Consider the following 25,345-nt stretch of genomic DNA (forward strand, 5'->3'; position numbering starts at 1 on the left):
CCTGGGGAACTTATAAAAGACGCTAAGCCGAAAAGGTGATAGCGCGGGGACGATTCATCTGAGTCAAACTCACGACCTTTAGGTTACGCTTCTCTACACATCTTGCCCAGTGTCCTCCAATAAACCACAACCTCACACTTCCCCCGTCGCCATGAGTGAGCCGGTAGCTGGTAACCCGGTGCAGGCGTCTGACACCACCAACGGAGCCTCTGCTCCCCCACCTGAAACTGGCGCCACGAACGGATCTCAAACTCCCAGTAGTGCAGGCGCGCCAGCACCCGGCCCTGAACCAAAGAAACTCTCAGCTGCCGAACTGAAGAAGCAGAAACAGGCGGAAAAGCAAGCCAGACGAGCCCAGGCAAAAGCTGCAGGTCCTCCAGAAACTAACCCCCGAGAGATTTCAGCAAAAGAAAGCCAAAAGCAAGTGAAAGATTCAAAGCAAGCTTCCAAAGATGGCAAGTCTAAACCAACCCCCCCTTGGAGAAGACCTTCTCAACCCACTGTTCCGGTATTCAAGGATGCAAAGAAAGAGGCCAAGGACTCGACCCAGGGAAAGAAACTACCTGGACTTTTCTTCGGACATCTCTACACTGAACGTCGGGAGCATTCCGTGACCGGAGCCACAAAAGGTGTGCATCCCGCTGTGCTCGCCCTTGGTCTCCAGTACAGCAGCTATGAAATCTGTGGAAGCACTGCTCGCCTGGTTGCTATGCTCCTAGCCTTCAAGCCCGTCATCGAGACATACGAGACCCCCGAGGGAACCAGTCTGGCACGACATTTCATTTCCCATCAGCTCAGCCCACAGATAGACTACCTACGGAGTTGTCGCCCACTCAGTGTCGGCATGTCCAACGCCATTCGGTGGTTGAAAGATGTCATCATCAAAATCGATCCTGCGACGGCCGAAGAGGACGCGAAGCGGGATATTCTCTCGAGTATCGATGACTTCATTCGCGATCGGGTGACGGTCGCAGACAAACTAATTGAGGAGTACGGCGAAAAGAAGATCGAAGACGGCGATGTTATCCTGACCTATGCCGCTTCCTCCATCGTTGAGAAGACCCTCATCCGCGCACACAAAGCTGGTAGATCATTCTCGGTTATCGTCGTGGATTCAAAGCCGCTCTTCGAAGGCAAAAGACTGGCCAGGAAACTCGCATACCACGGCCTTTCCGTCAAGTACTTCCTTATCACCGGCGCTTCCCACGCAGTCAAGCAGGCAAGCAAGGTATTCCTCGGTGCGCACGCTATGATGTCCAATGGCAGGCTCTACTCACGCGTTGGCACCGCTGGCGTTGCCATGCTTGCGCACGCACAGTCCCTCCCCGTCATCGTGCTTTGCGAGTCTGTCAAATTCACCGAGCGCGTTGCGCTGGACTCCATTGTAGGTAATGAGCTCGCACCAGCCGAGGAACTTCTCTCAGAATCCGAAAGAAAAGACATGCTCCCGCTGAAACCATATTTGCCTTCGGGACTATTGGCCAGACTTGGTGCTCCAGAGGGAGAGGGAGACGGGGAGAAGAGAGCGGAGCCGGGAGACGTGGTGAAATGGATTGAAGGGGCGGAAAACCTTCAGATGTTACAGGTCCTGTACGATGTCACGCCAGCGGAGTACATTGACATTGTCGTGACCGAGCATGGCAGTTTGCCGCCGACCTCGGTGCCGGTGGTGCAATTCATGAGCACAGATAAGAAATGAAAGACCCGGGGCTCTTTATGGTTATGGTGTACGGCGTTGTGGGCTTGTAATGGCATGGTTCATGACATGGAACGACGACACACACCAACGAGGATGGTTTTTAAAAGTCATGGGCTTGGGATGAATTTGGTTCTACTATTCCCTGATGCGAGCCATCAGCCAGCTCCATTTGGACTGGCGAGGAGCCGATTTCCTTTTGAGGATGTACCGGTACTAGTGATTATCAATCTTGAGGACTGTATGTATGGCCCCCGTGCCTGGCGGGGAATGAGAATGATCAAGGTAGAGAAATATACCTTAGTGATCTCTAGCCATCGAGTCCTAGAGTCCCTCTCAGACATCGTGACTTTTGCAACTCCTCAGAGTTGTAGCCGTGACTGCAATAACCCTCCAAACGCTGGCTTTCAGTCTTCATGACCTTCCTGGTCTACTCAGTTAGCGCATAAATAGCGCTCCTTGATACAGCTCCCTTCTACTTCCTCCTCTCTTTCACCGAGGCAAGCCACCCCCCGCCGCACCGCCTCTCCTCGCACCCCCCGCGCCTCCTCCCCTCCTCCCCTGCGCCGTCCCCCTCGCCAACGCCGTCGCCAACGCCGCCGTCCTCGGCTCAGGAACCGCCTCCCTCCTCCTCAACGCCAACACGACATCCTCCTCCCTCCTCCCCTGCAACACCCCGCTCATCCCCATCCGTGCACCCATCCCCGCCCCCGCCGTCGCCGCTCCCCCAACCTCCCCACCCCTATCCGCAGGACCCCTCCTCACGAGCTCATCTAACCCGAGATCCCTCCACTCGACCTCCTTATCCGGCTGCGTGGCGATCTGGATGCCGAAGAGGGCGCGGTTCTTGCTGAAGATGGATTCCTCGCTGGGGAGGTCGCGCTCGAGGTCGGCGGGCAGGGAGATGGGTTCGGGGGAGAGGCGGTCTTCGTTTTGCGTGAAGCGTTCGAGGAGGTCGGCGTGGTGCGAGGCGTGGAAGTGGAGGTAGGTGGCTGTTGAGTCGCGGGACTTGTTGGGAAGGTGTTAGTTGAAGGGGTTTGTGAGGGGGAGGGGAAGTAGGATTTGTGATTTGTGCGTACCATGGTTGTAGTGTGGTGGGTGTGTGGTGTTTGTGTGTTTGTTCGGGGCCATGGGGGAGGTTTGGGACGGTGCCAAGACCGTCTACGGTGAGGTACTGTATACCCTTTTCCAACAGCTGCAGTTTAATTACACAACATTTTACTATTAGAAATAATCCACTACAATGAACGAGGCGCTTCAACGACCTTAGATTTACTAGGGTTGTCTTTGTAATTCTCTAAAAAAACCTAACACAGTACTGCGTCTTTTCACATCCGACTGAACAGCAGGGGGTCGCAGGGGTATATCTGACGCTGTAATTGGCCTGACAGCGCCTCCTCCCAGGTATAATCAGCCTTAAAACACCGTGCTCTACGGAGTAGTGGCGTAAACCAGACTGTAGCCAATTGAAATAGTTGAACTAGGTGATCTAACTCAGAGCAGCGGTACAAGGGGTTGTTCAGTCGGATGTGAGAGGCCGCAGTAGGTCTGTCTTTGATACCCGAGGGTAGTTGCTGCACCGTTATGGCCTCGCGCGTCGCCTTGATTCGCGCCTGCTATACCACAACTACACAGTATCTGCGCTTCTCTTACCTTCAACACTCCGACTCTCCTACAATCCAAGTCTTCGCCCAGATTGGCAAGCCACTCCCGGATCAAGCCTGAGAACCGCAATGCAAATCAGCATGGACTCGCAGGACGATTCGGACAGTCCGGAATCCATCGAGGACACTTCAGACAGTCAGGGCTCCATCGAGGAGGTCCCAGAGAGGTGGCGGTATCTGGAACTTTGCTGCCAAATATGCGGTGTGAGTTTCAATATCATAGAGGGATACAATGGCCACCGCATTTCCGCGGACGAGATGAGGGCATGCACTACCGCCCAGTTCCTTGTCTCTAAACGGCTGTTGTGGGACCCTGTGTGGCATCCCGACCCGGATGACGAGCAGTTTGAAGGCGGTGAACACTTTCTGAGTGGCCTCTCCGATCGAGTCCCAGAAGTGAATCACCGTCATCGACCCGACCTATGGCCACGACGCCAAGGAATACCTCACGTCCCTACATCAAACTATCTCTGGAGCCGGGAATCTGCGGACGTGGTCTGTATGCCGTTTCATCCCTATTGTCTAGAGGTCTATAAAAGGGCAAGCCTACGGCGCTTCGACACGTTAGGCATCGGACCTTTGACTGATTGGTATCGCCTGGAGAATAGCATTAGGGGTTTCTTTTCATTTCCAAGACATCTGGCGGTATGGCGAGGAAGAGGGGACACATGGCAGCATCACTCCGGTGATGAATGGCTAGCCGCGAATCCATGCTTTATCCCTTCGCTTCCGCCGCTGTTGGAGTCTTGCAAGTTTCCGGAAACGACTGTCCCAGACAGCCCTGGTAATACAAGGTTGAACGATTCACCACCTCACAACGTATTCTCTCGCCTGCCTATAGAGCTTCACCTTGAAATCTTATCCTACCTTGGGGGTCTGGATGTTGCAAATCTTGTTCAATCCAGTCGAACTTTCTGGCTCCTGCCACCGTCCTTCTTCTACGGGCGTTTGCTGCAAGAAATGCCCTGGCTCTGGGAAGCGTGGTGCGATTTACCGTATTCCTTCTGGGCTACGACGACCAGCGCGGAACAGGAGGCCGTAAGCCGATACTGGGAAAGGCAGCGCTCTGATCTTGCCGACTGGAGGATTCCCGTGTTGGTGGAGGAGAGCCAGCACTATGGAACGGATGATCTGGGCCCTGCAATATCACATCTAAGAGCACAGCTCACCGCTGCCAAGCAAGAGGAATTCAAGCAACGTCGGCCTCAGCCAGCATATCTCCTGCCCAAGACTGAGGTGGATTGGAGGCGACTATTCATATCCATTTCGCGAAACCTTCGGGAGATCAAGGGTTTGCGAAACCGCGCAAGAATATGGGCGGATTGTGAGTATATCCTAGATAGGATTGAGCTGCACCGCGCCAATGGCCGGATGGGAGATGGAACCGTTAGTGAGATTGGTGATTTTCAAGGAGGCACAGAGGTTGAGGAGGAGGAGAATTTCAGTGAATAGAGGTCAGCCTACTGACCCATCATGTATCAGTAGCCGAACCACTAAGGGTGGGAGTGGGTGTCTAGGCATGGGGGTTCAAGTCCCCTCATCCGGTTCCTGCTGTTGGTGTGCCCTAGCCAACCTACTCCCTCAGCAGGGTGCTAGCACCCTGCAGAATAAAAGCTCATTCTAGCCGGATGGGAGAACGAACCCGTAGTGACCCTGTGGCGGTCGCTGGGGACTACTTTGCGGAGAACCCAAGCCATCGATGTGTTACCTATCCATATTAAGTTCTATTCAGAGTAATGCTACCTCTGTACGAGCCGCTCTCTCATGGTCAATTCTTGGACTTAAAGGATAAATACTTTAGCGGTATAAATGCTGCTGGTGTTTCAACGAGTGTCTGTCCAGATGACTACTGTTGTAGAGACCCAGGCTAACAGGCCGTAAAACCCGCCCACTCGGCGTACCATCCCCCATATCTAAAGGAGGTTCAAGGGCAGTTGGTCCGACCCATCACTTTACAGATTGCGCATGCGGTTATTCGTTAGCCTAATAAGAGGTTATACGGCCTAGTATGCAACAATTTTTCATGCTGCAACAGCATTTTGGAGACGATGCAGGAGAGCTGTACATGATGGACGTAAGCGTTTGTGCATACAGAGTAGAGAGTACGCACGGTCAATGGCTTTGGAGGTACATGGGAGAGAAATGAGTATGATACGCATCAAAGGGGGAGTATCTTTTGTGTTGACTTTTGCATGGAGGGTTGTTAGAAATTATAACATGGTTTGGTGTGGAGACAAAACGATATGGGAGTGTATATGGGATTCCTGACACAGCTTGTAGTCCATTACCTTAAAAGGAAATTTTGTTGCACAGGCCCGGGTTTAGCGATTTTCAAGGACAGATGGATGCATAACGTCATTGTTTCAATCCCCTTCCTACATCAATCTTCGCCCTATAAAGTACTGTGTACTGTCTTACTGTGTACAAAGGAATCTCAGATTCACTCTCAAAGCCAAGATGCACACAGTTGTAGTACTGTATACGGAGTAGTTCTCCATGACATGTTCCTAGAATGTTCCACGCCAGGACGTTGCCCTTCGGGCCCGCATAACTGTTATAGAAACTCCGAATCCCTCGGACAATTACTCAGCAAACCCCCGGACGACTTCGCCAAATCCCATCATCCAGACTTGCCATGCATGCTCCTTTATCGTGTGATTACAAATCCCCATCTCCACCTCAACTCCATCCGTCTTCCAATCATCTAACCGAATCCCTGTTTTCGAGCGTTATACTGTTCCTGGTACCAGTATCACTGGTAACCCGATGAAATGGATACTGTGGACTTCCTCGGTGTCAAACAACCCGCGGATTCTGAACCTATATAGTAAATATGCGAGCTCTCGGTGTCTCTGGCATGTCCCCCATGAATAATTCCGTTCAAGAATTCACTCCGTCCGTTTCGCATCCCACCCGAAATCCTGTTTCTCGAATCCCATCGTTATATCACGGTAACCGGTGTGGTGGATACATCCCTCGGTTCAGGCCCGCGCGGTGTAAGTATAAATATGCATGATATCTCCTGCTGTGTTACATAGCCTCATAGTATCTCCAAAGTCCCTCATTAATAGTTCCCTTCAACTCCTGCATTTATATTCAATCACATACTATTCCCACCTATCGTTTCTGAAATCCCCTCAACCTCTCCCAATCGTAAAAACAAACACACAATGCCACAAGCCCGTTGCAACTGCGGCGCCATCACCGTCGAGGCTGCCTCCGCCCCCAAGGACCCTATTCTCTGCTATTGGTACAGCCCCCACTCTTCCCTCCTATATCATATGCCTTAAATCCGTGAATACTAACAACCCCACCCCCAACAGCTCCAACTGCCAACGCTCCAGCGCCGGCCTCTGCAGCGTAAACTACATATTCCAAAAACCCGACGTCCAGATCCACGATCCGAGCGGTGCCCTGCGGAGCTATAGGGACGGCGACACGAGGAGCGGGAATGTGCTTACGCGGCAGTTTTGCGGCGTCTGTGGGAGGTGAGTATGTGGATTGTGTGATGTACTAGTAGTGATGAATTGTTTTGTTGTTTGCTTGCTCGGGTGTATTCGGGGAGGTTATTTTTGTCATAGGAATGGTTTTGAGCGTATCTGCTTGGAAAGAAAACACCGAAGGAAAAGGCAATGGCTAACGGAACCACACAGTCCAGTATCCACACTTCTATCCGACGACTCCCCCATCATAGTCATCAAAGCAGGCCTATTCGACGGCCCGCTCCCCGAACCGATCGACGAGGTGTGGACCGAGTCCAAGGCGGCGTGGATGAAGATCGTCAAGCAGGAAAGAGGGGAACGGGCGATGCTGTCCTGAGGTGCTGGGTGCTTTGTAATGAAGTGGGATGGAGGTTATAGATTGTGAAAGGGGAAGGAGAGAGTGAGAAAGGGGGCGATGCTGTGCTGAGGTCCTGGGGGCTTTGTATTGAAGTACGATAGAGGGCAAAGCTCGTTGGGTAGATTTCGACTCGGCTGAAAAGCGAGATAAGGCTGCTGCTGTGTTAAGACTGGATGTCAATGCAGTTCGTTGGTCTTTTTACTAATGTTTCTATTTCCCCTGTCAATGCTAGCCCTATTCTTCGACGCTTAGCTACGCGAAGAAAGATATATGTCTTACAGGTGTTGTCACTTCCGGGACGGAATGGCACGCCGACTCTTATTACCCAATACTACCGCAAAAATCACATACTCATCAGCAACCAAAGCCGCAAGAAACCCCGCGATGCAATCAACAACGCCCGTCAATTCAAACCGCTTCTCTACATAAAAAAAATGCCCACAACGCCCCCTCATAAGCAACACCCCATACCATTCATAATGCATCCCTCCCCCTTCCTTATGCCACATAACTATACCCACCATCCTCCTCCCTCTCCAAAAACTCCTTCTCAATCAACTTCTCAATATTCCGCTTGATCCCCGCCACATCCAGCGTGCCCCTCTCCTTGGTCACCCGGATCGTCTCGGCAACCAACTCGTTGTGCCCAATCTTCTTCCTCGCCTTGAGGATCCGCACAATGGCTGCCTGCGTCTCGTAATTCCTGTCGGCCGCCACGCGCTCGTGCGTCTCCTTGTTCTCCTGCTGCGTTTCCTTGAGCTGCACCGTGTTGATCTTGATGCGGTATTTGGGGTCGGTGAAGGAGGCGTTGAGCGTGAAGGTGTCGGTCGGGGAGATGTCGCGGGATTTGGGGTGTTTGGTTAGGGGCCGGAGTTTGGCGCAGGCGAGGGATTGGAGTGTGCGGTTGAGTTCCGCGGGTGCTATCACGGTATGAATAAGCCTGGTCGTAAAAATCAAGTTGTAAAGGGGCCAGAGACTTACGCAAACCAGTAGCTTCCTTGATGTAATTGTAATCTAGATGCTCGTCCAGCTTCACCCCGTTGAAGAGCAGCAGCACAATCGCCTGGAACGACGAGACGATAAGTTCCTTCCTGCCTTGCGGGAAGTTTGCCTTGACCTGGCAGTGTGCGAGATGATGCTTCCAGTCCAATTTGCGGTTCGAATGCTTCGACTTGTAGTGTGCTTCGAATCTATCAATGACGCTTTTGATGTGCGGGGGAATGATGACAGGGATGGTGGGATAGGTGGGCCATGCCGAAGACGAGAGGATGTTGACGTTGAGATCGAGGGCTTGTTTCTCGCCGCGTTCTTCAAGGATGGATTTGTACGACGACATTTCTTCGCGCGAGAGCTCGACGTCTTTGAACATTTGCTCGAGGTTGGCTGTGAAGCCGGCGCCGCATTCTAATTGGGGTGTCAGTGTCCGACGCGAGGATGGAACCAAGGATGAGAGACGTACCGGTCTTGAGTCTTGCCAACATGCTGCGTTCTGCATCGGCGCTGGCACTCCTACCCATCAACAGTCGTCTGGAAAGGTCGTTCTTGTAGAACGCCTCAAAAGTAGCTTTGCCGTGCACGAAGCGGAACAGATCGAGCACCTGGTCAAGCTGATTATTGACCTCAGCATCCTCATCCAAAGCCATGTCCTCATTATCCTCCTCAGCATCCGCCTCGGGTGCAGCGGGTTCGGCCGTTTTCCGGATCAACTTGGCTGGAATGGCCTTGGCCCCGCCGCGAAGTAGTTTATCGACGTATTTGGCAATCATCTCGGCGGGTTTCGAGTTGTCTGTTCCCCAAGTGGAAGCCGACTTCTTCGTCTTGTTCATGAAGGCTTCGAAACATTCGCGCATAGCGTGGCCCAGCTCCTGGTTGCGCATAAAGGAGACCTTCCAGATATGATCGAGCTGGCGCTTCAGAGTAAGCAGCTTGACAACCATGTCATCCTGCTCTTTCTCGTCGAAGACTATTGCAGTACCAGTGTCCTCAATCCACTTCGTGAATGCCGGACGAAGACTCGTTCCACGCTTGCGACGCTCTAGGAGCCTGTAGAGACGCTTCAGATCCTCAATGGAATTGTCCTCGAGTAGGTCGGCGATGTCATCAGCGTTGGCTACAACACATAGGTTAGCTCTTATTCCATTTGAAGGTAGATGGGGATGGGCGCACTCAGTCGATCTTCACGTCCGGAAATCAACAAATCTTCCAGGAGCGTCAAAAGGTCACGCCTAGTCGACCCGTCCAGATTGAACTTCTGCACCCTGTCCATCTCTCTCTCCATCAACTCGGTTGCCTCCTTGACATACGTTGCCAAATCCTGCTGCGTACTTTCCCGCTCAGCCCACGCATGGATGTACTCTTGGCTGAGCTGCAGCATCCGCGGCTCGAAATATTTGGTATACACTCCAAGCAGGTGGAACATGTCGATGGCCTTTTGGAACGTCTCTCTGTCCATATCCTTTCCCTCCCTGTCGACGGAGATCAGCTCGCATGCTCCGTCGATGATGCGCCTTTCGAGTTCTGGGTCTCTGAAAATGCCATTCTTGAAGAGGTCGATGGCGAGGCCGCGCAGCGATCTACGCTCAGGAAGCAGGTAAGAACGGTCGAGGTAGCAGAAGATCCACTCTATGTATCTCTGTAACTCGTCAGCTCGATCATATGGATTAGCAAACAGTTGAACCTACCAACTGCTCCATCCACGTCGCCCAAGCATGCAACGTCGCCCTCAAAACATCCACATCTTTCAACCCCTTCGTCTCCTTCACCCTCCCTCCAAGAGTCCCGAACACATGCTTTTCGCACTTCTCCAGCAGAATCTGACACGTCTCCTTCCCCATGCCCTGCCGACACAGATTCTCCACCCCACGATACAGTTCCTCGAGACTGAAATCCGTCTTGCCCCCCGCGAACACCGTGTCCAACGCCCCCTCGATGTTCTGCCATGTCTGCTTGAGAAAAGCCTGCGTATCGACTTTCCGCGCGGGTCGGAAGTTCTTCACTAGCATCCGCTTCGGTCCGCCGTTCGCCTGCATCGTGGGCGCGGCCTTGAAGCCGTTCCTCGGTGCGCCGGCGGGGCTAGCCGTCGCCGGGTCCTTGATGTCTGCCTTCTTCTTGCTCGGGAAGCTATACATGGCCACTGCAGTTTTTATTTCCAATTGCTCGTGTTCGTCCTCCTGCTCCAATCTAAGCCGCTTGCTGCTCGTCGTCGGTGAAGAACCAGGTGACGCTGGACGAAGGAGCTCCGGGTTGGTCGTTTTCTCTGCGTGCTTCCGTTTTGGGGACATTGGCGGATCAGCTAGGGGCGCATTCTCCAGCTCGTGGCGGGCGGCGGCGGAATTGTGCGACTCAGAAGCTTGAGGAGCTGCGACAGCCTGCGAGGTCGTGGTAGTGCAGGTCGTTTGCCGTTCGGGATGACGCTTCGATGTTCCCCGATCTGGGTGGGTTTATCGATAAGGGACTTCGCAGTGAACTATCCTTCGAATCGAGCTCCGGAGAGGGAGTGAGGATTGCTATGGGATATCTGGTGCTTGGAATATGCGATGGAAACGTTGGGCTCTAATTGCGATGAGTGTATGAGGCTTCAGCACTAACATTGAGTTATGAATGGGCTTGAATGAATGAATGAATGCACTGCACTGCATCATATGACAAGCCAACATGAGCCAGGTAGGAGCATCAACAAATAATATCTTCCGGATCATGACCGACATGCTTGAATCATATAGAATACAAACCAGCATCAACGCTGCTACAATTGGTATCACCCATCCCACCCAAAGCCCAAACGCCGCTACCCCCAGCAATCTAAAGCCCAACACCAATGCATCTTACACAAAACGACAGACAGCCAAGCCACCCAATCATCAAAACAATCCCCATCCCCCTTTTCTTCTCTCGCGCCCTTCTTCAAGTCGCGCTGAATACCGCTTCTCCCGCGCTTCCAACTGCCGTAGACTCTCCATCTCCTTGAGGACGTGCTCGAGGAGCTCCTTCCGCCGCACGACGTCGAGGTGGCGGCGGATCTTGGGGTCTTCGCGCGCGAAGCGGTCGATTTCGGCCTGTGAGAGGCCCCTGCCCAGGCGGGCATCGAGTTCGCGCGGGAACTGGAATGGTTGGTAAGTATAGATACAGGGGGAGAACGAACTGGTTCCGACATACAATGTAGTAGAACTTGGACAGAAGTTCAGCGTCCAAGAATAAGTCAGCGGTGGTGGTCAGTTTGTCTGCCACTGCGTCTAAGAAGACCTCAGGGCAATGATATTTGTTCTTCTTGTTGGCACACTGTTTGGATTTTACTGCCATCAGCCGCATTTTGAGGACATCGACCCGGTCGCGCAGGAAAACTGCTTCTCGCCCTGTCGCTGCGTTAGATTCATCGAACAGTCACAGATAAATGCGCCGTATACATACCTTTTCGTAGAAGCGCGGCACTGAAACCGCCGGCACCGCCAACACCGTCTCCTTCCAGGACCACCTGTCCACTCCGTACACGGTCGATGAAGCTCATCACATCCTTCACCTTCTTCCGACCGCCCATTTGCTCCTCGAGTCTCTTGACCGCGTCCTCACACACTTTGAGCTCCTCCTTCAGGACTTTTGCGACATTGTCCCTTCCCTTCGCCCACTCGTGATCTTCCACCTCAATACGGTATTTGTACGGCTTGATGCATATTTCAAGCTCGTCTGCGATATCGTACGACAGATCCTTCAGGATAGATGTTGATGCTTCAGTGATGGCTTGGCGGGCAAAAGGATGCGCGGAGAACCTCGATTGGGTAATCAATCTGTCAATGTGCGCTTGGAGAGCATTGGCCACGACACTCGTTGCTAATCGGCCGACTCCCAACTTTGTCAATGCGGCGCTGGAGCTGTCCAGCTTAATCTGCCAGATCTGATTCTGACCCTGCGGATCTGCCTTCATCAGACCGCTCAAAGGGTCGCTTTCCGGAACTGCGGCACTGAGGTCGTCAAATGGTCGGTTCCAATATTTTTGTGCCAACAGGTTCAGCACCTGTTGGTCCAGCTCGTGCTTGAGGAGCTCCCGCACTTGTTCGCGGCCGAATTGCTCTGAAAATCCGCGGAATGCATGCTTGAACGCGTCCAGGGATTCCGCAAGGTAGGACTCTGCGCTGAGGGGCCGCTCATTGTATTGCACCTTGTACTCGTAGGTTGCTTCTGCAAGCTCCCGTTGGATCGCCTCGGCAGTTGTCTTCAGACTCGCGGCCATCGTCTGCTCGAGCACATGCATTAGCTTCTTCCTCAAGCTCTTGGTCCCAACGGCAAGGTGAGAATCAGGCCCAAACTCCGGATGGGATGAGAAATAGGCCGCCTCATTCTTCGTCACGGCTTGCATGATATTACCGCTTCCACGATGGAACAGCTTCGAACTTGACGCATTTGAGGGTGCGCGGCAAACCACACCCACATATCCCAGTCGCAGAGCATATTTTTGGTCCTTCAGCAGCGAGGCACCGCGCTCGGGGTCAACGAGATCCATCTTCGTGATAACACCGAGAGTTCTTTCGCCTCTTGGATCGACTCTCCGGGATGCTCTCAGAGCAGTGCTGTTTGCCATATCCACATCTGCGGCGGAGATTGCCAGAATAACATTCGGGGCTTTGATGTATTTATCGCAAAGTTCGGCAATCTTTTCTTTCAACTCTGGTGGTTGGTCCCTGCCCGTAACCTGGATGTATCCGGGAAGGTCGATGAGGGAAAGATCTGGGACGTTCGGGGAATATATCCTCAGCTGGATTGGATCGTCTGAGACGCATTGTTCCGGTGGCACAGCCAAATTGAGATCTGTCAGTGTTTTCTGTATCTGTCCGAAATCCGTGATTCTCGCCTGGCCAAGGGCAGGAAACTCTCCGTATTCTGCATGAGCGTCAGGGGTGTTGACGAGGGTGAGCTCGATGGGCCGGCGGGTAACCATATTTGATCCTTTGGGCAGGAATTCATGGCCAACAATAGCTTCCAGCACCGAGCTCTTGCCTGAGGACTGAGATCCAATAACCACGATGGACGGAAGGGTGAGAGAATCGGACTGTCCAACGGTCTGCAGCAGTCCCCGGATCTGAATCATCTTCCTGGTCAACATCATCATCTGTTCATCTCTTGCGATCCGTTCTCCCTCGGCTTTCTCATCCTCATCGCCTTCTTCCTTGTCCGCATAAGCAAATGCTCCCGCTGCTGTAGCACCTGCTGCAGCTTTTCCAGCGCCGCTTTTCTTTGGCTCCTCTGGTCCTTGACCACGTCCGCTTCCACCACCGGAGCCTGCTTCATCATCTCTTGACATGAGTCGCTGTAACCATTCCGGATAGTCGACCTTCTCCAAATCCTCCTTTGTAGAGTCCCATCCGCGTGCAATTTGATCCAAAACTCCGGAGGCTGTGTCTAACGCGCCGGAAGCAAACTCGGAGGCGCCGTCTTTGGTTTTATAAAATACGTCTGCTATGTAACCGCCGGCCTCTGTAGGTGGGTCGTCAGTCAAGAGCTCGAAGCTTAGCGGAGTTGTGTACGTACGGCCTGCTTGATACTGAATATAGGAAACTCCGGCGACCACTGCACCCCCGGCAGCTGCACCGGCAGTTGCAAACTTTGTCGCAAGCTTAGGGATAGCTCTGGCAAAGGAAATCTGGCGGGTGGCGGGCATGTTATGCAGAGCATAGCTGCGCATCGACCATGCTCTTCCAAAGCGGAGGGCGGCATTGGGTCGAAGCCGGCCGGCTTGGAGCCGCGCAGCAATGACTCTGCCGCTCATGGTGGTCCTTCGAAAGGGAGGTAATCAGCGTTCATGAGACGGACGCGCCGGGATGTGTATGGTGGTGCAAGTCGCAATCCAAGTCGGAGTGAGTCCTGAACGGCTGCACGTGCGTCACCGGTCCACAATGATGCCAAGATCCACTAACAGAACAACGCGACGTGGAATGAATTGGTCAAACACATGTACCTCTTTATGAAGAGATGGAGCCATATATGGGTATTGGATGTCTGTCCGGATTCTACTTTGTTACTTCAAGCAAAGCAATGCACGCTCGCCAAAATGTTTCTCGACTGAGCCTTCGTCCTTGATCATGTCCCTCAGCCAATGGCGAGAGCCCTCGACCTCTCGACTGGCGAATTTGACGAGCGTGAAACCTCTCACGCTTGCTGCACTCCATATCACCCCATCCCTCTTCTCACGCTCCTGTCGCTCGGCTCGCCATTTCTCATGTGTCGAGGGCTCAGGCTCGTCGTGATCTTTCCACGCTCTTGCCCCTATTCTGGGCAATGCCTGGAATTCATCTAGGAAATATCTAGACAAGGAAGAAAAGGCTGGTCCGCAGAGAATAAGAGTGCCAAACACAGAGTAGCCGTCCATGCGTTCGCTGAAGTGCATCCCAGTCTGGCCATTGGCGTCCAGAAGGAGGTTGTCTCTCAGGAGCAGCCTCCTCTGCTGAGGGCTGTTGGATGTTCTTGAGACGGCCCACACTTCGTTCCGGCTCTTGTATTCATAGAGGTCCCAATTCTCACCTCTCGCAGAACGACCGCTTGTCACCCAGTCGCAAACACAGAGACTCCCCTGCCCCTCTTCTAGGTTATAAATCTGCGATTGTGAGAAGGCAGTTTGTGCAAAAGGCTGGACGGGATCCGGCAGGTAGACCAGGGCGGCATCTGGAACAACATGTGCCGTCATGTGTTGCATTGATACGAGACCTGGGTCCAGGGTCCGGAAGATCTTGGTTGAGCCCTGCGTCAATAGCACGAGTCTGCTGTTCGCCTCCAGACGTATCGAAAGATGGATAGAATCCCCGGAGACTATGCCTCCGCCGTAGGTGAGCAGGAAGACGGTGTGTACCAGCTTCGATTGTGAGGGCGCATCATCACTATGAGCGTCCGGGGCAGGAAGAGGATCTGGAGCCACCAGCTTGAGCGGGTACTGGTAGGACAGCTCCTGAAGCACAGGTCTGTCTGGCGGGAGGAGAGAGATGACTATGGAGCCATGGCCAGATTTGGATGTCGATGCCGCGAACGGCGACACGTAGGTCATTCCGGAGGTCTTGATGAGTTTGATCACGTCATGATCATTATTTTTGAGCCCAGCAGCGAGAGGAGGAGGAGGCCACGGAGGGGTGAAGCAGCTGCGAGCTTACCGCAATCGAAGGATAGATGGAGTGGTCGAGTTGATTTCGGTGAAGGTGCCGGCGTATCAGCTCGACCATTATATGCCAAGATATTCCGCTTGGCGCAACTGCCCCGCCACAATACACTAAACCAAACTTTCGCTCCAGCTGGGAGCCAACAGACCCCCGCCACGACCCAACCGCTAACTGATCCGCCACGCCCGCGATATTATCCGAGACAGCTTGTGTTCGATTCTCAGAGTCTTCGCGGTTGGTTATCCTTGGGAGGCTTCTTCAGTTTTGGCTTCCAGACGTCTAGGAGCTGCGCGGGGAGGGGGTGGACGTGATGGCGAAAAGCATTGACGACCTCATTGAGTTCATTCTCGAGGAGATTGCTCTCTGCGGAGCCCAAGGTATGTACGCTGAAAATTCGCCATCTCCATCCTAAGGCTTCGATGTTTCGTTTCCTGCGAGACCATACCGATTAGGTTTCGGTTTCAGGACCAGGGTCATGGACTGAGCTCATGAGAGTTGTCAGTGGTCGTTGCGCCTTGCTACGGGGCGCGATGTGTTCGAATCCCGCCTGTTACAATTTCTGATATTTTTTTCCACTGCTGACACCAATTCCCAGGAGCTGGCAGCGCGGATTTTCGCCGCTTCGTAGAACAATTTCACAAAGAAAACGAGAGACAGGCGGCTGGCAGCCATGCATGGCAGCCTCACGTTCGCATCGATCGCGCCTACCTGGAAAAGGTCTGGGAGTGGCTGCGAATCAATCAAGACGTTCGCATGGTCTATGCAAACGAGACACGAAGCCTATCGCTTTCAGACTTCGAAGCATTGGAGATGCAGGAGACAGGCACCAATGGATCTGTGACGTCGACGCACCCGAATGCATCCCACGCTGGGGACTCCAATAAGTCAACTGCCACCCAAATCTCTCCATCACTACTCCAATCGTCCTTCAGGGGCGCCCTTCGACAGCGCTTGTCCAAAGAGGTGGGAAATTCGTGTAGTAGCCCTGCCGAACAACAAGCTAGATTTGATGAGGGTTTTGGATCGTCAAGCGCCGGTTCGGCTCACATGGGCCTTGGGAGAGGGGAGTCCTCCACTTTGGACAACGGTGTGGTTCGAAACACGATGCAGCACAATCCTCACACCGGTGGGTCAGCACGGCAGCCTGTCCCCTATGCTACAGTCCCCGGCCAAACTGGGGTACGAGTCACTGGAGATCCATTCAGCGCTCGCAGACCCAAAAGAGGTATCCGAACGACAGGCCCCATTTTCGACGAGCTTACGCCAACTACCACTGCTCCACGCATTTATGTCAGCCAAAATCGAACATGGCATGCTGTCGCCGGCCATTCCATGGATTTCAAGCGGTTGTCTGCCATGAAATTTGTGCTATTGTCAATCATCGCGTCGCGTGGGCCAGAGGGTATCAATCAGCCTGAGCTTACCGTCCTCAGCGGACAAGATAAACGCTCGGTACCTGCGAGGACAGACGAGCTTGCCAAAGACGGATATATTGAGAAGTCACCCGTCGCCTCGCGCAATGGACCGACGAGTCGCTGTGTCCACAAGAGGTTCATAAAAGGTGACCATTACCTGCGAGGAACGGGCAACCATCAAGATGTATTCCGTGGCAGAACCGTCATTTTCGCCCAGTTGGTTGCACTTATTTACAGTGTTTTGAAGGATGTCAAGATACTCCCATACAGCCAACTTCGCGGAAAGCTCGTGAGTGTTCTACGTCATCAAGGGAGTAAGCTCTGCTAATCATATGCCTAGGGCATTTCGTATGACGACTTGAGTACTACCGGAATGCGATCGGCTATCCGCAGGCTTGAGGAGACTGGATTGCTCGCCAAAAAGCGCATATGGAAGACCGGGACACGGAAAACCACCACTATTGTGGTCCAACTCCTGAGGGAGCCCAACGATGATGACGTTAAGAATTTCAGGTTTCGCTACCAGAATACAATACGCCAGCCCCCAAGTAACAATCTGGATGAAGATGATGAAGAAGGAGACGATGGCATGGGCGACCTGGATCTTGACTTGGATCTTGGTGAAGAAGGAACAGAGATCAAGCGCATTCCTCCACAATGGACCCCTGAGAAACTGCTACCAAACCTCTTTTTCCAGGCCGTTGAACTCAGCGGGTCGGTTGGTGTCGATTCTGCAGGACTACGTGACAGGACCATGGGAATGTTTTGGAGACGTCCCACAGAATCATACATAGCTCGAATGACGGACGACTGGGAAAACAGTCAACCGCACCACTTACGGCACTTAGCACTCATTCGGGACACCAGGGTCACGAGCGAGAAGAAGACCGTCCATTACGTTTACCGCACATATGAGAATTTTCAAAAGGCAGTCGACGATAAGCTCGCAAGCTGGGACGCCGTTAGCAGGGAAGCGGGGAAACAACAGAAGGCAGGGCAGAAGGCTCCACCATTGAAGCCTACAGATGGACCATTACTCAATGAGTGGGGCTTCCCAGATATTCCGAAGAACCTTTTCCACCTGGGTGATGGTTCCGCCACGCTTGCTCAGTGTTCGGCCGCAGCCAACACTGGAAGACAAAACCTGGAGAAGTGGGCAAATATGAATCGAATGGGATTCCGAAAACGCAAGGGGGCAGTTGGTAGTGATGGTAAACCTATCAAAAGAGGGCGTCCGAGGAAGGTTAAGCCTTCGGATGTGAATCAAGCAATCACCGCACAAGCATCGGAGAGTCCACAAGCGACGGGTGAGCCACCTGACCCAAGGACACCAGCAGCCACAGCAGGCGTCGCCGCTCCCCTCTCTACGGAGCCCACAATCAATAAAGTGAGGAAGTCAATGCAGCTTGCGGTGCCTCTACTATCGAAAGAACAGCGGGAAATACTTGGTCTGCCACCACGCGGACGTCTTGGAAAATTCATCGAGGATCAGATCAAGGAACATCGACAACGAACTGGCGATTCCACCTCACTGCCCGACGTGATCTACAAAAGTCCCGCAGATATGCCGCAGTTGGAGCAGGAGACGCCCGTGAATATGAAGGAGAAGAGGAAGAATGGGGTGCCTGATTCTCGCCTTTTCACAAGGGAGTTCAGGAGACAACACGGGCTACCTGAAAAAGGTAGATTAGCTCAAGATGTCATCGACAGATTCCGACGCCTGGAAAGTGAACGCACGTCCACCGGGAATTCTCCTGAAGCAGAGGAGAATATGCCCGCACCAGGGGGAACAGAATGTCACCGTGAGCACGACGCCCCCCTGGCAAAACCCGCTGATCTATCGACCCCGACACCCCATGGCACCAAACGCAAAAACGACACACCGGAAATGGCATCGCAAGCTGTCAAGAGGCTGCGCCGCGATTCAGATATCCTACGCACCTCTGTAGAACATATCACCGGTCCAATCACCAGTCGAGAGACGCTGCCCACGGAATCCATCGTCGCTTCAGGGACTTGCGAGGGAACGCACACCCCAGACCTGTGTTCCCCGGGGGTTACAATTCATCGCCAGCATTACGGGTCCCCCCTAGTAACAAGGACCATGGAAGTAGTAGACCCTCTTTCGAAAAGTCCGAATGCATTACCCAGTGTTGAGGTCCCACGGGGACCAAGAATCTCCGATGCGTTCAGTGCCTCCGCTACTGCTACTGCCAGAAATCAACTGAAGAGACCGACTGCGACGCGTCAATTGGAGCATCGTTCTAAGCCTGGACTATATATCAATCCTTATGTGCTTCGACCTCGTGGAAGGGGTCGTCCGAAGAAATCGTTAATGGCTGTATTCAAGCTGCCGGGGTTGAGAGACCTCAATTGGTTCAAAGAGGCGGCGGACAAAATCAGCAACGAAAAAGTGACTGAACGCCGCCCTGCGGCCGAAAGGGCAGTCTCACAGCCTGTACATGCAGCTTCACTGGTGCTTCAGTCCACTACTGCGATCGCCGAGCCCCCACCAGTCGGGAACGCTGCAGCATTACAACCTGGCATAATATCACGCACCCAGTCACCCACGCAGTTCATTGACTCCGTAGGTTCTGATAAGACCATTGAGACAACACATTTGGACGCTCGCTCCTCTGCTGTGCCAGAGCGAGCTGATCCGGATGCGCCGGTATCCCCTGTTACACCACCAACTATCCCTGAGATACCCGTCTCAGGTAGGAACACTGACGATGTATCCATGAACGAAATCCAACCGCTGGAAGTTCGTACACCCGAAGCCCCTGTACAAAGAAGTCCTAGCGAGGAGATCACGAGCGGTCGTGCGCGTACCGATGTACCATCTGGCAACGGAGTCTACCTCGTGTCAGGAATTGCTTATGCTCCTAGCCACAAGCAACCTAAACCAGTTGGAGCTTTCTCAAAGAAAGGGGTGGTTCGTAGCAGAGGCAGTAACTGGTATGCACGAGTCGAGCTCATCCTGTATATACTGAAGTTGTGTGGCGGCGTATTCCCGTTCAACGGGGAGCTTCTAAAGGTTTTCCATCAGCTATGGGATGAGCGCGCCCACAAACGGGGAAGCAAGCCAGATCGGACTACCCTGACTAATACCGTCAACGCGATGTTGGAGGATCCGGAGTGTGGACTGCAGAAGTTCGGATTCTGGGTATCAACGCGGAGCAGCCAAGCCAGACTCGAGAAGATGGAGAGGTACATGCTTGCCCTTCCAGGAATCGACCCATCGCATCCAAAGGTTCAGGAGGTAAAGGACAAGATAGCGGAACACTACCCACATAAATGGTATCCTCCTGAGGTCAACCATCTTGCGCCACCAGAGGGTCCGGCTCGGGGACCCAAGAAACCCCGTTTCGACGCATCCTTGACGTTGGATGGTATCACTCCGAATGTGGTTCAGCGAGTGAATCAGCAGATTTTCTCCTCGGCTGAAAAACGCAGGGAGAAAGCCGAAAAGAAGAAGATGAAGGAGCATGAGGCTCGTGTTGCGCTCTCTGGGAGGGGTGCTCAACGGAAGAGACTCGAGGGGCTGACTAGGCGTCTTCCTCGCGAAAAGAAGGGTCGGGTAGAGCCGATCCCCGGTTCTGTGGAAGGGGAAGGCGATAGGGATGTCCATGGCGATATGTATCTCTCCGCTAGTCGCCTTGGAGATGCTGTCTCCCGGTCTCCCTCACCTGCCACATCTTCTTCGGAGGATGTTGAAATGGAACTTCTTCAGCAACGCAGACGCGAGTCACTGCCGATGGGTACTTTTGAGGATGGCTTTCATCATCTCACTGTTGAAGACTTCCATGAGAGGCAACTAGCCCTGGCCCTCTTGAATTCCGAGAGCCGCTACTACGCCAATACCGGCACCTACTCGACGGATTTTGGAGGATTCGCGGCCCGCAATCTGCAATGGGTAGCAGTCCCTAGCACAGCAGGGGCAAGCGCTGAGCACGAGTGGACCTTCATCAAAGAGCGAATTCCCAAAGGAGTGAAGCGGAAGAGAGTTCAATTCGAGGATGTCGACGAATCGCCACAGGCGAAGGATGGCCGCAAGAGAGCGCGCAGATGGTCGCCCGACGAACCCGAACCGACCGTGGTGGAGCGACTTTCCGGCCGTATGGGCAATGCCGAGGACCCCATATATGTACCGCCGACGAAAAAGTCCTATCGCACACCCAAACGATGGGCCGACATGAAACCACGCAAGCGTAAGCGAGACAAGGAGGACGAGAAGGCTGAAAAGCCGCTTACGATGAAAGCCCTACGCAGTAGGGTGGAGCCGCCACTGGATGCGGCTGAAACTTTCAAGAAGCTCTTCTGTACACTGGCCATTGCGTATATTATGTCCGGACAGGGCGATATTGACTGGAGAATCCCTTCAAAGGTCTATGAGGCGGAACCCCGGTTTAAAGTTGAGAAGATGAAGAAACTCTGGTCATGGGTGCAGACGAACATGCAGGTCCAGCTTCGCAGTTTCACGACCAGCTTTGAGAACGCCTATCTCGAAGCCTATGAGCAAGGAAATGTTGACGTGCTTGAAGATCCCGACACGTACGATTGGGCCGCTTTGGTGCGGTGGGCTCTCATAACATGCGACTACTCTGAACCCCCTCTGCCGCGTGTTCGCGAGGCGCTGCATCATTATAGCATTGAGGAGTCTTCATACAGGCTATTTGACCGTTCCCAATGGGCAATCAGTGATCTGGCACATGTCAAACGGGCCAACAGTCTACTGAAATACTCCTATGCGGCTCCGATCCACACGAAGCCCCTTCGGCAACCCGAGGAAGACATCCTGCTTGCCCGTTCGTGGATCCGCTCAAACATTGCAACGCCTGAGGCAGTCTACAACAGCCATGTCGCCCATGACAAGCTCGTGGTTCTCGGTGAGGCGACGCTCGAACGGGCCATCGCCGACATGACGAGGGAGCAGCAGATACGCATGCGGAAGATCAAGCGGCTCCTACCCGGCCGCAACTTCCACTTCACCGCCCGCTTCGGCGTCAAGTACAGAAAGCCTTTCGAACTGGACGACTTCGTCGACGCGGTGAATTTCAAGAAACGCCTCGACGCGGCCTTCGCCCATGCGGAACCGGACAAACGCGTCCACTGCGTCTCTCGCACGGCCGACGACGGCTCCGTCATGGCCCTCCTGTCGCTCGTGGCCGCCGGCCAAGTCCGCATCGAGCCTGTGCTGCCGCCCATTAAGAACGAGCTTCGAGCACCGGCGCCGCGCATCTCGGTCTGGGGATTCATCGAGGGAGACTATGCGCACCGGAAAATCGACCGCAGGTGCCTCTTCTGGGACATCCATGCCGTCCCCACTGGATCCTATGAATTCGGGAATCCGCTCCAGCCGTCGTCTGCGCCGGACCCGGGCGAGGACAAGGCCGAGTGGGTTGCGTTGCCGGAACCGCCGCTCCCTGGGAAGCGGGATGGCATGGCCAAGTTGCCCATCTGGAGCACGATTGATGGGACGCGCGTCATCTGGCCGTGGTGGTATCGCGTGTTGAATGTCGTGCTGCAGGGATTGATGTTCCAGCCTGGTTCGTCGGTAAGGGAATTGCATAGTTATTGCCCCGGCGGTAGCGTCGAGTTGTTTGAGGTCGAGCACGTGGTGGAGTATCTTGTTGCCGTTGGGGCGGCCGAATGTCGTCGCGCTGCTTCGTCTTCATCGTCCGCTTCTGGTGGGCGTACGGGTCCAAAGCCAGAGGAGGGGAGGTATTACTCGACGACGCAGGGGTTCTGGGCGGTTTTCGGCGAGGCGTTGCGGGATATGGAGAGCGATACGTTCAAGGAGCATGTCAAGCGGACGAGGCTGCGCGAGTATCGGGAGGCGTTGGATGTTCAGTTTAATTTGAGGAGTAGGAAGATTGATGCGTTGATGAGGCCTCAGGGGGAGGGGGAGGGGGAGGATGATGGGGAGGGTGAAGGTGAGGGTTATGTTGGAGGGGAGAGCGGTGGGGAACGAAGTAGTGGTGGTGGTAGTACTACTGGGGTTGGTGCTGGGAGCGGTGGAGGAGGTCAGGGTCAGAATGGAGAGGACATCGTTATGCAGGATGCGGGAGGGTGAGGTTGGGGAGGGAGGGAGGGAGGGATGATGTTGGGTGAATGACTGATATGGTTTTGCTTCCTGAAGGCGGTTGCTGGCGCGGTATCTCTGTCTTGCGGTCTGAACTTTCCGATTGAGCGGATATCCTTTTTCGAATCAGCGGTATCGGTGTACTTTAGAGCGGAAATAGTTCGACAGTAATATGGACTTAGGAAACGAGTCGTAGAATGAATGCCTTGGTGATGTCGCGCTTCACCCAGTCGGTCTGGGACCCGGGTACGGCCTTTATGGCAACGATACAACCTACAAATATTTCTATAGTAATGTGGGATTAGGAAACAAGTAGTGGAACACCTTGATGATCGTAGCGCGCACGCAGTCTGATATGGGTATGGACTTCATGGCAAAACCCTACAACCTCCAACCTCCAACGCAACCCAACCCCAGTCCAATCCCGATCGCGATCCCGATCCCCACTTTAACATTAACAACCCCTCAAAGAGGCACCTCCACACTCTCAAGCACCTCCTCGACCACATCCCTCGGCGTGACGCCCTCCAGCACCGCCTTGACGGCCTCCAACGAACTGCCCCACTGCAAACTGCGTTCCCGCTCCGGAGGCGTGATGACGATGCGATGGGTGTAGATCTTGCGGGCGGCGAGCGCGACGAGGGCGGGTGTGGTGTAGGGTAGTGAGTGGAGGGGGGCGAGGGCTCTGGATAGGTTGGGTGTTGGTTAGTTGGTGAGTTGGTGAGTTGGTTTGGTTGGTTGGTTGTTTGTTTGGTTGGTTGGTTGCTGGATTAGACGAGGGTGGGTTTGGGGTTGGGGTTAGAGGGGGGGAGATTAGTGGTTTTTGATTGTGCTGGCTTTGGGATTTGAGAGGTGCGATCTGGGGTCGTGGGGGAAGGGATGATTGGGAGCAATAAAAGAGAAATTAAGGGTGAGGATTCGACGAAACGAGGACCCAGTAGATCGATAAAAAAGCTTGAGACGGAGAGAGAAAAATGAGAGATGGAAAACCCACCGACTCAACACCTCAAAATGCCTCGTCGCCAGCGCCGACACCCCCCCACCCACGGCGCGATGCAACCGCATGAAGACGACGACGTTGTGCAAGTAAGCACGCACCTCGGACGTCATGGTCACTTCGGAAGTGAGCTGGGCGAGGTATTTGATTTCGTCCGGGGAGAAGATGGGGTTGTGCGTTTTTGGCTTCTTCGATGAGGTTTCTGATTTGGAGTTTGAGTTTGAGTTTGGTAAAAGCGTCTTGATGATGGAGGAGGTAGAGGCGCTGGGATGAATGTCTTCTTCTTCTTCTTGGTTGTTGTGGTTGGTATGGGTACCGGTGGGGTGTTGTTGGCCTTGGCGAGTTTCTAGGTCGTATAGATTGGGGAGGCCGTCTTCGGGGAGGTGCGTGTGGGAGATGAAGAGGTGGTCGTTCTGCAATCTGTCAGTCATTCATCCATCCGTGCAAAGTTCCCAGGAAGGGAGGTGAATCGGGGCCTGTGAGGAGCCTACCAAATGCGTACTCAGCCGTTGCGATCCTGTAGCCTGCAATGCTACGAAAATAAACGGCTTTGGCGCCGCGTGGACGGCTGTACGGGTGAAGTTGCGTTTGTTCCTTATGAGCTGAGCTTGTCATTAGCTGATGTATACATATACACCCCTATTGGGAGATTCGGGCAAGTGAAGGGAGTGGAATGACAAGAGACAGAAGAACGAGGATTAACATACCTCCAAAGCCTGGACCTGGACCTCGTTATCCGCAGTGTTCAGGTTCTTCGCCACGACAAGATTCGCAATCTTCTTGTGGTCCAGTCCGGCATGGAGTTCTGGCTCGTTGCCCGATGGACGTTTCTCAGTTGCTCGAGCCGTGGATGTGTGCTGAATTTGGGTAGATGTTAGTCAAAGCCCGCTGGGAGATCCAAGTCGACTGTATGAGCATACATTGTTGTTAGGTTTTTCGGTTGGTGAAATGGAGTAGTAGTCGTCTCCATCATGGTCGATGAGGATGCCGTTGCCGAAGTCGTCTAGAGTCGTCGAGGGGTTGCAGTCCAGGAATATGCATGTGAGACCGAATGTTGAGGAGGCTATCTGATGTATGCTTAGCCAAATCCTTTCAGAATAGATTTGAAGTATTAGGAGCTCCGCAAGTGGAAACGAACAGCACGTGGTGGCGACAGAGACGGTAACTATCTCCACCACCCCAAAAGCAACAAAAGCATCCTGGGAATATATCACACAAATCCTACTCACCAGCTCCAACTCCCTCTCCACCCTATCCAGCTCCGCCCCATCCGCTTCAATAACGCAGTGCTGCTCCGTGACAAGACAAAGCAAGACGGCGAGTTCGATATCCGTCAAACACTGGATCTTGTCCACGAGTTTTCCATCGTCTTGCCCCATGTCACTATCTCCGAAGCGGGTGCTAGGAAACACCTCGGATTACATTGTTGTATTGATGGTATATGCCGTGGATACTGGGGAGCTTGGAAGGGTGGTCAAAGGTGGCGCTAGGACGGGCGGGGTTAGCGTCTCGG

The 25,345-nt window shown here is 53.6% G+C and overlaps 9 protein-coding genes across 9 annotated transcripts; 4 read left to right on the forward strand and 5 right to left on the reverse strand.

Moving 5' to 3' along the window:
- Positions 1–104: 104 nt before the first annotated feature.
- Positions 105–2,025, forward strand: EI97DRAFT_436757 (IF-2B-domain-containing protein). Its single transcript, XM_033799196.1, has one exon. It carries the CDS (start codon positions 152–154, stop codon positions 1,697–1,699), a length of 1,548 nt encoding a protein of 515 aa, XP_033650216.1. The 5' UTR covers positions 105–151; the 3' UTR covers positions 1,700–2,025.
- A 394-nt stretch (positions 2,026–2,419) lies between these two features.
- On the reverse strand, positions 2,420–2,704 carry EI97DRAFT_342992 (uncharacterized protein; the record flags this gene model as incomplete). The annotated part of the gene is made up of 1 exon (XM_033794751.1): positions 2,420–2,704. A coding segment is annotated over one exon (285 nt), but the record flags the coding sequence as incomplete, so codon positions are not given.
- A 443-nt stretch (positions 2,705–3,147) lies between these two features.
- On the forward strand, positions 3,148–4,710 carry EI97DRAFT_405859 (uncharacterized protein; the record flags this gene model as incomplete). Its single annotated transcript, XM_033796574.1, has 2 exons — positions 3,148–4,458; positions 4,570–4,710. Coding segments are annotated over exons 1-2 (1,170 nt in total), but the record flags the coding sequence as incomplete, so codon positions are not given.
- Positions 4,711–6,325: 1,615 nt separating this feature from the next.
- Positions 6,326–7,420, forward strand: EI97DRAFT_436760 (uncharacterized protein). Its single transcript, XM_033799197.1, has 3 exons — positions 6,326–6,610; positions 6,684–6,848; positions 7,014–7,420. Exons 1-3 carry the CDS (start codon positions 6,531–6,533, stop codon positions 7,177–7,179), a joined length of 411 nt encoding a protein of 136 aa, XP_033650219.1. The 5' UTR covers positions 6,326–6,530; the 3' UTR covers positions 7,180–7,420.
- Positions 7,400–10,773, reverse strand: EI97DRAFT_436762 (cullin-4B). The gene is made up of 5 exons (XM_033799198.1): positions 9,882–10,773; positions 9,367–9,832; positions 8,660–9,310; positions 8,182–8,604; positions 7,400–8,120 (listed from the first exon to the last, which is right to left on the reverse strand). Exons 1-5 carry the CDS (start codon positions 10,479–10,481, stop codon positions 7,699–7,701), a joined length of 2,562 nt encoding a protein of 853 aa, XP_033650220.1. The 5' UTR covers positions 10,482–10,773; the 3' UTR covers positions 7,400–7,698.
- Positions 10,774–11,060: 287 nt separating this feature from the next.
- On the reverse strand, positions 11,061–13,957 carry EI97DRAFT_461781 (uncharacterized protein; the record flags this gene model as incomplete). Its single annotated transcript, XM_033801221.1, has 4 exons — positions 11,061–11,300; positions 11,356–11,552; positions 11,608–13,665; positions 13,720–13,957. The coding sequence occupies 4 exons, from the start codon at positions 13,955–13,957 to the stop codon at positions 11,061–11,063; spliced, it is 2,733 nt and encodes a 910-aa protein (XP_033650221.1).
- Positions 13,958–14,206: 249 nt separating this feature from the next.
- Positions 14,207–15,226, reverse strand: EI97DRAFT_461782 (UreD-domain-containing protein; the record flags this gene model as incomplete). Its single annotated transcript, XM_033801222.1, has 1 exon — positions 14,207–15,226. One exon carries the CDS (start codon positions 15,224–15,226, stop codon positions 14,207–14,209), a length of 1,020 nt encoding a protein of 339 aa, XP_033650222.1.
- Positions 15,227–15,382: 156 nt separating this feature from the next.
- EI97DRAFT_483499 (uncharacterized protein) lies at positions 15,383–22,826 on the forward strand (the record flags this gene model as incomplete). The annotated part of the gene is made up of 3 exons (XM_033802099.1): positions 15,383–15,712; positions 15,931–17,039; positions 17,091–22,826. Exons 1-3 carry the CDS (start codon positions 15,646–15,648, stop codon positions 22,824–22,826), a joined length of 6,912 nt encoding a protein of 2,303 aa, XP_033650223.1. The 5' UTR covers positions 15,383–15,645.
- Positions 22,827–23,049: 223 nt separating this feature from the next.
- Positions 23,050–25,269, reverse strand: EI97DRAFT_436765 (uncharacterized protein). Its single transcript, XM_033799199.1, has 6 exons — positions 25,062–25,269; positions 24,753–24,899; positions 24,540–24,689; positions 24,324–24,434; positions 23,830–24,245; positions 23,050–23,520 (listed from the first exon to the last, which is right to left on the reverse strand). The coding sequence occupies exons 1-6, from the start codon at positions 25,209–25,211 to the stop codon at positions 23,301–23,303; spliced, it is 1,194 nt and encodes a 397-aa protein (XP_033650224.1). The 5' UTR covers positions 25,212–25,269; the 3' UTR covers positions 23,050–23,300.
- Positions 25,270–25,345: the final 76 nt, after the last annotated feature.

The sequence above is a fragment of the Westerdykella ornata genome (assembly GCF_010094085.1).
Source record: "Westerdykella ornata strain CBS 379.55 unplaced genomic scaffold EI97scaffold_35, whole genome shotgun sequence".
Lineage (NCBI taxonomy): Eukaryota > Fungi > Ascomycota > Dothideomycetes > Pleosporales > Sporormiaceae > Westerdykella > Westerdykella ornata.